At 36.7% G+C, this 12,719-nt stretch overlaps 1 protein-coding gene across 2 annotated transcripts in view; it reads left to right on the top strand.

Moving 5' to 3' along the window:
• The window catches only part of LOC128892838 (metabotropic glutamate receptor 2-like), a 234,559-nt gene extending 232,501 nt beyond the window's left edge, over nt 1–2,058 (top strand). For both annotated transcript variants that reach the window (XM_054153401.1, XM_054153403.1), the window contains 3 exons: nt 58–209; nt 302–509; nt 1,263–2,058. In XM_054153401.1, coding sequence (XP_054009376.1) covers nt 58–209; nt 302–509; nt 1,263–1,495 — 593 coding nt within the window. In that variant the 3' untranslated portion in view covers nt 1,496–2,058. The remainder of the gene's footprint in view (nt 1–57; nt 210–301; nt 510–1,262) is intronic.
• Nucleotides 2,059–12,719: the final 10,661 nt, after the last annotated feature.

Consider the following 12,719-nt stretch of genomic DNA (forward strand, 5'->3'; position numbering starts at 1 on the left):
ATCAGAGAGTTGCAAACTCAAAGTTGCATCATAACTAGTTCCATGTTTTCCATTTAGGTTTCACTATGTACACCACGTGCGTGATATGGTTAGCCTTCGTGCCATTATATTTTGGTACCGGGAACAACGTCGCCCTAAGAATCACCTCGATGTCGGTGACCATAAGTCTCTCCGCGTCCGTGACCATAGCTTGCCTCTTCAGCCCCAAGGTAATTCGCGACAATCGTTACGGCGATCGTTGAAACAAAGCTTGCTCGGAGAAAACATTTTTTAAACTCCCTTTCGTTTTTCGTCTCGACAGCTGTACATCATTCTGATTCGACCCGAGAGGAACGTTCGTCAGAGCATGATGCCAGCTAGATACAACACAACGAAAAGCTCTGCGGTGACGCCGACAAACGCCTCGAGCATGATCGCACCTGTAACGCTCACTGCGGCCACATGCGATCAAAATAAAACTGTCAAGAAACACATCATCAACACCATCGACTGCTCCACGCAAAGCGAATGTGAGTGACTGTCGGTTAGATCAATTGGTTAGATCAATGATTTTTCGAAATGGGAGGATTTTGTTTTTTGAGATTATCGCGGTGGACACTTGAACGTCATCTTTCACGTTTAACCCTTTCAATACTACTGCCACCTACAGGCGGCGTCCATGAAATGCTCTTTGGGTACCTCCAAGGTCCTACTGGCGCCTATTGGCGCAACCACTCCTGTGGGAAACTTCTTCGTACCATGAAGCATTTATTTAACCCTTAAAAGTGATTTTGTGAACGTACAATTTCAAATTCACTTGCATCAGAATACAACTAATTATTAATTGAAATAATAATACATTGAGTCATGAACGTTCGTAGATGTTTCTCTTCGAAGTAGAGTTTTTGGTTTCACAGAAATTTATTATAAAAATGGACTGGACATGATTCTATAGAAAAATGCCTCGAGCGCAAAGGGTTAAATTAGACAAATTTTTTTAATAAATATAGAAGGTACGAATACTTATGAAACTGATCGTATAGCATTGGTATTAGAGGAGCAACTAATTTGTGAATTAAAATAATTCTTTCTAAAAATTAAGATAACAATATCGTTAGTAATAGAGTGACTTTAGAAAGAAGTTTGAATTGAAGTACCTGGATCAAACTGACTGGCTCGACAAGTTTCACGTTAATAGTCTAAACAGTTTTCAGTTCAATTTTGTTTAGTTTGCTCAGTTAGACAGGTTGCTAATTACGCTAATTGAATATTTCCGTTTTCAGATTACGAGTTGGAAGTGAAGGATCAGAAAAATGGCAAACCACCCGCCACGGTTGTTTCGCGTTCGACTCAGACCTGCACTAACAACGACAAGGATTCGAGTGCTGTGGTGGCTGGCAAAGACTCGAAGGAGAACAATACGACAACGACGAAGGAAAACACCACAACGAAACAAATAAATAACAACGCTAGGATAGGGAACGGACCAGTCAATCAAACGGACGTCACCTTGTAGCAGAAAGCTTCCATAGATTCCGCCATGTTGTCCGCGAATTTGAAACCAATCTCGAAGAAACCCGTAGTGGTTTGAAGGGAACCTAAGAGAATTACCTTTGGATATTTTGTAAATACGACTGAACGCGAATCGCGAGGCGTCGATTAAAAAGAAACTGTGCGCTAATTGTCCTCAAAGCTGCGGACGATGTCGAACCTCAACACGTGTGACGATAGTTGTGTAAAATCGCACGATCTTGCGGCGCCTGTTTCACACGTTTGGAGGAATTTGTTTCGTGTATGCGCGCTGGGACGATAATAAATTCTAATTACGAAACCGAGGCTATAAATTTAATTATCGGAAATTCTATGCAAAGAATGTTTATCGGAGGAATTTTAATAAGTGATAAACCGGGAGTACACCTAAGCCTCGAGTTACACGGAATTTTTCACACGATTTGCAAACTGTGCATTTCGAAAATTCATACTGCAAATTTATCGTGCAATTTATGCTGCTTTTAGTTCCGTTTATTTGTTAACATTGACACTGAACCTACAAAAATTAACTTCCCCTTATTTGTACACCTAGAAATATTCACGTTAAGGCAAAATTAACCCTTTGCGCTCGGGTGGCGCCTCTGGGGCGACATATGTAATTTAAAAGTGATTTTGTGAACGTACAATTTCAAATTCATTTACATCAGAATACAACTAATTATTAATTGAAATAATAATACATTGAGTCATGAACGTTCGTAGATGTTTCTCTTCGAAGTAGAGTTTTTGGTTTCACAGAAATTTATTATAAAAATGGACTGGATTTGATTCTATAGAAAAATGCCTCGAGCTCAAAGGGTTAATATTGTAATAATATAATATTGTAATTATATCATAAATAGACTGATATTTTGTCTCGTATTTGTATCTTATTTTACTTTGCGTTGAAATAACCTATATTTAGACGGTTTTTCATATAAAAAAAACTATGATCTTCCATGTAAATCGGGGGGTTGGTGTGCTGTATGCGAAATACACGAGACCGGAATGGCGCTAATAAAACAATTGCACTGTACGCCAAGCTGACACGCATAATCATCGATCGTAATTAATCGTTAAGTCGCGTTTTAAAAATTGCTCTGGTTTCCTCTGTGATCATAGCATAATGCATGAACTGCGTGAATCTCTTTTGTACATACACCGAATCATTCTCATTGTGCACATTAACGCAAAAATGTCATTCATAGTTAACCGAATTGATTGTAAATATCGACGACAGTCGAACTCGTAGTTCTTGTAAAAAAGAAAAAAACGAAATGAAAACTTGGAACTATCGTAGCCGGATCGTTGCCAAATATAAATAATTGCGATCTTCTACCGATGAATGTAATTTTTGTAAAAAAAAAAAAAACAGAGAAAAGAAAAAGAAAGCAGAAGGAACATACAGCAAAAAAAAAAAATCATCCGTCGGATCTTCTGTACAGAAAACTTCTGTCTGTAAATATTACTCGAAGCGCGAGACGTAATTAAGTAAGACTACTCAATGAATTGAAGTAATTTCAAAACGAAAGTTAAACATTTGAAACGACGACTCGAGGCTCCTCGAGTCGCGACTATACGAAACGTAGACACTTAGGGAATCTTTTTTCTTCTTTTTCGAATCCTCTCTGCAGACTATAGGAATTGCTACACGTAGAATTAAAAGTCGCGACGATCGCATGCTGGAATCTTTTCTCCTAAGATCTAGTCGCTCTAATTTTAACTGTAACGTTTAACGCTTGGTATTTCCGTGAGAAAGGCGAAACGAACGAGGACGAGAAATTATTCTGTAGGTTTCGATGGCGATTGTTGAGAATTATTGCAAACCTTTGTCACGGTGCCACGACCAGTGGTACGAATCTGCGATAAACATATCCCACTCTAACCACGTGCGTAAGAGTTGTTTTTCCGATAGTGATAGTTGCGCAGAAATAAGTCATACGATTATTACTTGGAATAATTACGTTTATACACGTGTATGGATGGACTTGACAAAACTTTTTGGATTTTTATAGGACCGAGGAAGAGGCTTTTCGCCAGACTTTGGGTACTAATGAGCCCGCGTATCCATCGTTTGGCCTGATAGACGTCCTGTGTTTCCTCAAACTTTCGTATTAGAACCGACGCGAAGTCCTGTTTCAACCTTGGAAAATAATTCAACGCTAACGCGAGCGATAGTCGGCCGTGTATAACAAAAGCAAGCATGTTTGACTGATAGGTGACGTTAGCTGAGGTTTTAGGCTGTAAGCTGTGTCTTCGACTTGCTTCAGAATTGCAGGTAGCTTCTTCAGGAATCGAATGACACTCTGACTCTGGTACTCTGTCTTTGGTTACCTTCGATTGTACAATTGGTGCAAAGAGAATGGACGTCAGGTGTTTTGTAGTAATATGTGGATCTTGTTAACCCTTTGCACACGAGGCCTTTATTTTGGTATCTACCAGCAACTCGAGATGTTTCTTAACACTTTATTTACCGGGAGCCTATTTATAGGCTTTTTAAATGCAGTATTTAGTTATTCGAATTGATTTACTGTGTCGATGCTTGTCTATTTACAATGTTCAGTGTTTAGTAACAGACTTGGCTTTCAATGTACCTAGTAACAGTATGGAGGAATTATTGTCAGCCTAGAATGGGATATGCTACTGTAGAAAATTCTTTTGTGAATTAAAGTCTGCTTTTAAATAGTCCGGTAGATAAAGTGTTAACATTCTGTTGCTACGATTTCTAAGCTATCGAGATTTTAGAACAAGGTCAACTGTACCTCACCGACAATCATTTTATTGATACGTCGAGCTCCGAAGAAATTGAACCTATAAACTTTGGGTATAGTAGATTTGCTCCATGAAACCTAATGCTGACTGAGAGTCACCTCTCGAGTGCAGAGGGTTAATTTTTCGAGTGAATCTTTTCCAAACAATTACAACAACTTGCCACCTTCAAATGGCCCAAGCTACACGATGCAAATATCAGTGCGCCGTTTTATCCTCGAAGAAGCTAGCTAATAAATAGACTGCGGATCTTTATGCATTTATAAGAAATTTGAATGTACAAGAACCTACAAAATGCAAACAATATGCAAGAACATGAAAAAGATTGAAAGTAAAGTTCACGTTATAATATTTGCAGAATAAAATAAATTCCTATTTAGATTCAATTTTTGTAGACACGTTCGCGAATATTTTATTTTGCATAAAGATCCGCAGTCTACTAATAAAACATCAGAGAATCCATACATAGGACACGGTTTACGTTCGGAAGCCTCAGTTAGTACCAGCCATGAAGAACCAGGCCCTGTAAGCTTAAAGTATCTTACATTTGACTGTTTTCTCGAATGGTGCGTTTGAATCGTGGCGTGTACATACATATTAAACGTGCAACTGTACACAACATATAGGTGCACGTGTATCGCGGGACTTGAAACGAAAATGTTAGTTCATACGGAATCAATTTAGTCGTAACGTTCGATAAGAATAAAGAAAAAAAAAAAGTGTACGGAGGTGCAAACAGCGTAGCGATAAACTATCGAAAAATGCAATGCAATGACAATGTCAAGAACACTAATTACGATCAAACTGTTATGGTCTACAAGCATATTTTAAATACGTACGAATGGTAAGGTAGAAACACGAGTTTAAGTGGTATTACGATGTATCCGTTACAGTGAACAAAAAAAAGAGAAAAAAAGGAAAAATAAAAGCAATTATTGAATTATTCGTGGTGTTGTCATTTCAATAAATGAAATAAATGATATAGCACAGAAGATACCCTAAGCTCATGCTATATTTACGATGAATTATACGCGTATAACAGGGTGATCCGTTCGCTAGTAGAAACAATTGACAACCACAACAATAGCCGACCGTCATTGTAGACGATGACGATGGCTCCCGCAACGAAACGGACTGTATGGGTGTCACCGTCATAAAGTTTACAATGAGGGTCGTCTATCGTTGTGGTTGTCCATTGTGTTTATTACCGAGCGGATTACCCTGTAGCAGCCGATTAGCTAATATTACTTACTACGTAACTACGAATTGCATTAATGGTAATACAATTAATAATTACACAATTAATAATATCAGGGCCCAGGTCTCGCCACGTGGAAGTTGCTGCTTATGAAGACCCGCCCTACCACATCCCAACCACCCTGCCTTTTTGATGTGATATTACGGGCATCACGATCATGTTTCGATCAGTGTTAGAAGAACAAGAAAAAACAAATATTAGGCGAATATAAGGATGTACTTTAGAGCGTACTTATGAGCAGTGTTGATTTTAGTTCGATGAAACGAACAGAAGAGAAAACACTGAGAAAAGGATGCTTTTCGAAACCTAGTAACCAGGAACGAATATCAGAGAAAACAACCAAACGATGATTTCCGAAAAAAAAAGAACTCAGAAACAAGTACAAGAGAAAACAACCTAACGATGATATCTGAAACGTAAACTAAGAACCATTAAACATATGTGATAGTATGAAGATTGATTTTCCAGAAGGAGGAAGTTGAAGTATTCTTAAATACTCTGTAACAGAAACTTCTTCACAGGATTAGTAAATAGCTGAAAGAAGAACGTATTAGCGGACATAGAAATAAAATGGTGCATTATCCAGATTCTTTTCTTGCAAATCGTTTCAAAGTGAAACGAGTAACCATATTTGACTTCAATTCTTTCATACATGAATTGTGACGAATACACGAAATGACAAGATACAAAATTCAAATATTATGAAAGTGAATTTAAATGTCAAATTAATAACTTTTTAAATGCAAAAAGAAAAGAACATGTAACGACACATTTTAACCGCACAAAATAGAAACAAACGAATGGTAATTTCCATATAAGAAAGATGGAATTAAACGTGATAGATGATTTACATTCCCCACCAGATAGGAGAGAATATTACAGGCAATACTTCTACAAAATAGCACGAAATGACAATTTTAGAAATAGAAATAGACGATGGGGTTGCGTAATAATTCTCTACACGAGTCAATCAATAATATCATTATTGAAATATCAATGAAAACTACGCAAGACTAAGGGTTTCGCGAAAGAAAATGAAATATACAAAATAAACAATGTATCGACAGCAATGACGCAATACGCTTCAATAATCGCAACATTAATTACTGAAATTCACAAAAATCTTTTCGCACTTTTTTACCGATACCGCTAGCTGTCGTTCTGTGATTTCAAATAGGTACCAGTAAATACCAATAACGGTTTTTACACTCCAGGGTATTTACTTTTGTTTCGGGGGGAGTTTCAGGAGGAGCGCGTAGCGTGGCATTTATTGAAAAAGAAAAACCCGTGCGCATCATTTTTATGCGACTTTAACCGACACTGCTAGTCGTCAAGTTGCGATTTTGTATCGATATTACAGAACGCGAATGACGATTTTTAAAATATTCTTAATAAACAGATAAAAATCAAGTTGGAAATGTTGCGTGAATATTCACGCATTGCGCTTTGCGACTCGTTATACGAACTTTACTAATATTCGGAAGCGAGTGGGGTGAGCTGCATTTATTATTCGCGATACTAAACCGTGGGACTATAAAGGATCCTGATTTTCCAGGAATAATCGATGAATCTGCGAGATTGTGAGTGCATCCTTTTTCGCGAATCTAAAAGCAACCGCGATTTGTAGTGATTCGCAACACTACCCTGAAATGCAACGCGAAAAATATTCATACGCAACACTAATTCAACCCGTTTTATATTTATTCGCAACACTACTTTCAAATAAAATGCGAAAAATATGTTTCCGCAAAACAAAAATCAACCCGATTTGTATTTATTCGCAACACTAATTGCAACGCGATTTGTATTCATTCGCAACACTAATGGAAACCGCGGCGCGCCAAACGCTGGATCAGGACCTGAAAAAGAAACTACGACTGCTACAACTACAGGCGAGTATAGTGATAAAGTACTAACAAGTATGACTCCCAATCTTCGAAACCGAAAATGGAGAGCCATTTGATGCTGCCCACTCTTGCGACAGTTTGTAAGGGCCTCTTCAGCTTTCAGCCTCTTCTTTCTTCGGGCGCATTGCCCAATCTGAAATAGGCTCGGTTCCGTGCAATACGTGGACGTTCAACCTGTGTTGAACCACACGTCTGTAACCGAGCGGGACGAGCGTTTCGATGAAGTTAATACGCGACCGCGAACGCGAAAGAGTAGCGACTATAAAGTCGCAGATTCAAAAAATCGAAAGCAACGGCAAAATCGAACGAAGTATTTGATTCGAATCGGCTTGCGTATCGATACTTCGAACCCCGCTACAGAAACAAGTGTCACCGTGTACCGCGCCTACCCAGCTAAATAGTGACGCCCTGTTCCTGGACCCTACCTACTGGGATTTAACATACACACCAGAAAGGACCTATCTCCCTAAGCTAAATCTAAAAATGACAAACTCATTCGCACCAACACACACACTCCACGGTTCTCATTCATGAACCCGGGCGCAAAACCTAAACTAGAGACAACGTCCCGGGACGCCTCCGACGCCCGAATTCCAAATACAACTTGCACACTCTAACGCACATACGTACCAAATCCTGAAATCGTCTGACAAAGGCTAGTGACCATTGCGTTTACGGATAATATTCGTAAATATTTTAGAAACTTTTTTGATATAATCATCGTTTGTACAAAACGAGTGTTAACGTAATTGGTCTTTTAAATTAATGGCAAATGAAACTTTGGATTTGTTATTTGGAAAGAATAATGTTATAACTATTTTGTTACTCGATATCATTTCGATAGTTAATTACATATAATAAATTAATAATATGTGTATGCATATACATATTATATATATATATATATATATATATATATATATATATATTTATTTATTTATTTATTTATTTAAATACATATATAATATAAGATGTATAATGAATTTTTGTACCGACGCAATCCCACAGCCTAACCACAAACACACACATGTGGGAAATACGTCGTGCACGATACACTAGCCAATGTCAGCCGCCAACATATCTTATTAGTTAGATTAGATCATTTTTCGCTCAAGCAAGTAGCACCTGGGCACTTGAATGAGTTCAGGCATCGAACACGGAATGGTTAACCTGAAAATCCTCACTAAAAAGAATAATTAGTAAATCTAAGCGGGTTAGCATCTTTTCATTAAATATCATTTTATTCTCAATTAAAAGTGCCTCGACTTTTAATGTATAAGAATTCAACATTGAAAACTATGAATTTATTAATAATAAAAAATGTAATTATAAAGAAGAATGAATTGAATAAAAATTGAGTTAATTTTCAAGAAATAATGTTAGCAAGACTTTACGATAAAATAAATTGTTTTTGAATTTATGATGCATGTTTGTATCCTATCAGGTGATTCCCTTGTGAAAGTAAATTTTTTAATTAGGAAAAAACAAATCAATTCACTTTGACGCAGGAATCGACCTATCGCGAAGCGTTCTTCTTGCACGTATTGGAAAAGTTTAAACGGAATTAATTTATATTTATTATTGTACACGTTCAAATTCTATTTGAACAGGAAATAGAATTTGAACGTGTACCGTGAACAATTTTGAAAGAATCAATTGTTTCAATATTGTATATTGAATTACATAAAGAATCTAATATTTCAATAACGTAATATTTCATAAGATAGTGGATCTTGAATTTTAATTTAATAGTAACACCAAATAAATCAGCATTTCAAGACTAAATTTATTTAAAAAATACTATGTAAAAATTAATATATTATTAATAGAAAACGCGACGTACAAGAAGACCCTATCCTGAACTAACAAATAAAACAACAAATGTTAGTACTCACGGGTAGCATGACTACCCGCGATCACTATACTCGCCAAAATGCACGTATACAACCGATCACCAGTGCCGATTCGGACCTTTATGTCCTACGGCATGGTTGATGATCGGAGGAACAAAAATCGTCATGCAGCTCACCAGCCGCCAAATAATCTTCATCGCCAGAACGTTGGTTCTGTTAATGGTACCATCAGAGTAGGTAGTTACGCCTGAAGAATCTGCTAACTGACATCGGAGTAGTTGAAGAGTTGTACTTGGAGTAGTAGCCTGAAAATCTGCAAAATTTAACACAAAACGTAAGAATCTATTTTTAACGTTATAGTCGTTGGCAATTTTAATAAAAAACCGAATAAAGTTTAGATACTTACATTTTTGGCTCGTAGATCGCCGCTGAATGAAATGATGATTCTCCGTCATTGACTTTATTACCGGTAACGAGATATTTCATACAGTATATGATAATTAAAAAAAAAACAAAGTAAAAATAAAAAATCTGTGAACGCGCGCGAAAATTGTACTCGGCGAACAACACTGACTCTAGTTTCGCGATTGAAAAAGTAGTTAAGAATCGTGATGATGTAAAATGAATATTTAATGCGCAAAAAACACTGACTCTATTTTTTCGCGTTTGTCTAACATGAAAATAAGAAATCTACGAAGCATGCACTGACTCTAATAACCGCACTGCCTGCGGTCACAAAATTTTCTGAAACGAAAGATGATTAGTAATATGGGGGGCAGGGAGGGCACGCGATTAAAAAAAAAAAGAAAACTCTTATTCATTCGTCATGGTGCTATTTGAAATAAAAGTGTTGGCTGTTTAATACCCCCGAATCTGGTAAGTATTATAGACATCTATTTAATATTCAATTATACAATTATTCTAAATGTAAGGTATAATAACGATTAATAATTATATCGAGAATTACCATCATTGTGAATAATTAATTAGATTACATTATACTCAATTTTCCTTTAAATGTTTCCAGTGATTGTCGTCGTTCTTTCGTATTTACGGCGTCCGTCGTGGAAATTGAAAATGAAGAATTCTGAAAACAGAAGGTTCAAAGTTAGAGAAACTTCATTGCATATAAATAGATTTATAAAAAAGTTTTTAAAAATATTATAAACGTTTAAAGAATATTTATTATTTCAATTGAAGTACACATTTGATATCGAATCAATCGAAACATTTCGTCAATTGCACGTCACTTGTCGCTTCGTACAAAATGGAACTTTCTGGTAAATAAATCTGAAGTTTTCCGCGTTAATTACAGAATCAAAAAGAAATCGCGTGTTAAAAGCACTAAAAGAATTTATTCGACAATAAGAAATGCTAATTAATTCACTATTCCGATTGGTTCACTATTTCACTATTTAAATGCAAAATTCAATTAATCGTTGCTTCGAGAAATTTCAATCGAAATCTATTACGAATAGCCCTTTGCAATAACTGTGTCGCGTCGGTTATCGAAATTCAGAACGAACATTAAAAAGTATAAAAGAAGTAAAAAATTCAAAGGAATTCGTTAAATCCGATACACTAGCAATATTAATCAGCAATAAATTAATTGGAAATAGCTCGCGAAAAGTCCGATGCAATCCAAAAGGATGTATGCATGTGCATTGGTACTTTGTAGAAAATCCACGAAATCGATCTTGATCTTTTCGGGTCAATTACGAAATCGATAAGGAACACACACGTTAATCGGCACCACAACTACGTATTACACGATAAAGCCGAACGATGATAACTCGAAGCAACGATTGTTTAAACTTCGGAAGAATTTATGCTAATTAATTAGTTGACCGGAGAACACGTGCACTCACCTCGAGACGCCGGGCAGAAAATAACGGTTTGACTCTGTCGTCAAACGTTGGGGATGGGGCGGACGTGGGCGTGGTGGGGGGAGAACGATGTGATACGTCGACAGACAATTACGCGATTGGTTGATCTCCCGATCTGTTAGCGACAATTTGAACACCTTGGCTAAACAAATTAATATTACAAAATTAACAAAAAGAATAAAGAAAACAAACTAAAATTTCATTTCCTCATACTTAATTACCTCTGCGGAATACAACATCGTCTGTAACTTTTTCCATATTTCGTCAGAACTGAATTTCCAAGTTTGGTGAAAAGCCTAAATGGTGGGGGAGTGGATTAATCCACGCAGTAGTTCGCGTCTAGTGTTTCTTAACAATTTCGAATTATTAACAGTCGAATTTATTTGAATCCCAGAATCACTTTTTAGACTCAAAATGCACAATAAAGTTATAGCCTCGGCTAAACAAATTAATATTGCAAAATTAACAAAAAGAATAAAGAAAACAAACTAAAATTTCATTTCCTCATACTTAATTACCTCTGCGGAATGCAACATCGTCTGTAACTTTTTCCATATTTCGTCAGAACTGAATTTCCAAGTTTGGTGAAAAGCCTAAGTGGTGGGGGAGTTGATTAATCCACGCAGTCGTTCACGTCTAGTGTTTCGAAAAAATTTGACTGTCGAATCACTGTTGAGACTCAAAATGCACAATAAAGTCATAACCTGTTCATAAAATCAGCACTTGAAATATTTGAAATACACTTCATCTGAAAGGTTTTTTTATTCCCTCTTCGCAATGTCTCTTTTATTTCAAAATTCTTATTTATCTATTATACTGTTATAGTGTGTTAAGGTGCTGTCTATCTACATATACGTGTTCCATCTGGCCGAGATCTCTGGTCGAAACACATGGACGAGGACGAAAGTTAACGTATCGTCGATGTCAATAAAGAATTTTTTTTGCTGTGTATTCTACGTTCGAGAACTGTGTCTCTTGCAATGATATACGATTAAATTGTCGAGGACTTTAACGTATGCCTCCGCCGGCATAGTCAGGCGGATTTTCCATAAATTGCCAATAATGTTGGAGCAGCTAGCATAGTTTATGACAAGAGAACCGTTTTCCTTTGCGTAACTGCTATCCTTTGTTTTGCGCCCCAAACCCAGTTGCGCTTTCTTCGCCACGCCCTTATTACGGCACTAACATGCAGAACAAAATACAGAAATAGAAGGCAGCGCCATCTCGTTTTTATTGGGCAACCGTGTATCAATGGGTATTACCATTTCTATGCAGAAAAATCTCTTGTATACCGACTGGCGAAATCGGAGAGATCACGTGACATGTCTACACCTTTAAATCAATTTTTAAATACATTGATCGACGACTTTCTAAGAAATACGAAGCATTTTCTAACATTTCGTTAACTCATCAAACGAATTAGAATAAAAAGTGCAATAACTTCGTGGCCAACGATTAATAACTCGTGGTCAATGATTACAATCGTTTTAATTATATCTGACAATTCAATCGTAAGCGATTTATTAATTGCTCGGTA

This window comes from Hylaeus anthracinus, unplaced genomic scaffold (genome assembly GCF_026225885.1).
Source record: "Hylaeus anthracinus isolate JK02 unplaced genomic scaffold, UHH_iyHylAnth1.0_haploid 2, whole genome shotgun sequence".
NCBI lineage: Eukaryota > Metazoa > Arthropoda > Insecta > Hymenoptera > Colletidae > Hylaeus > Hylaeus anthracinus.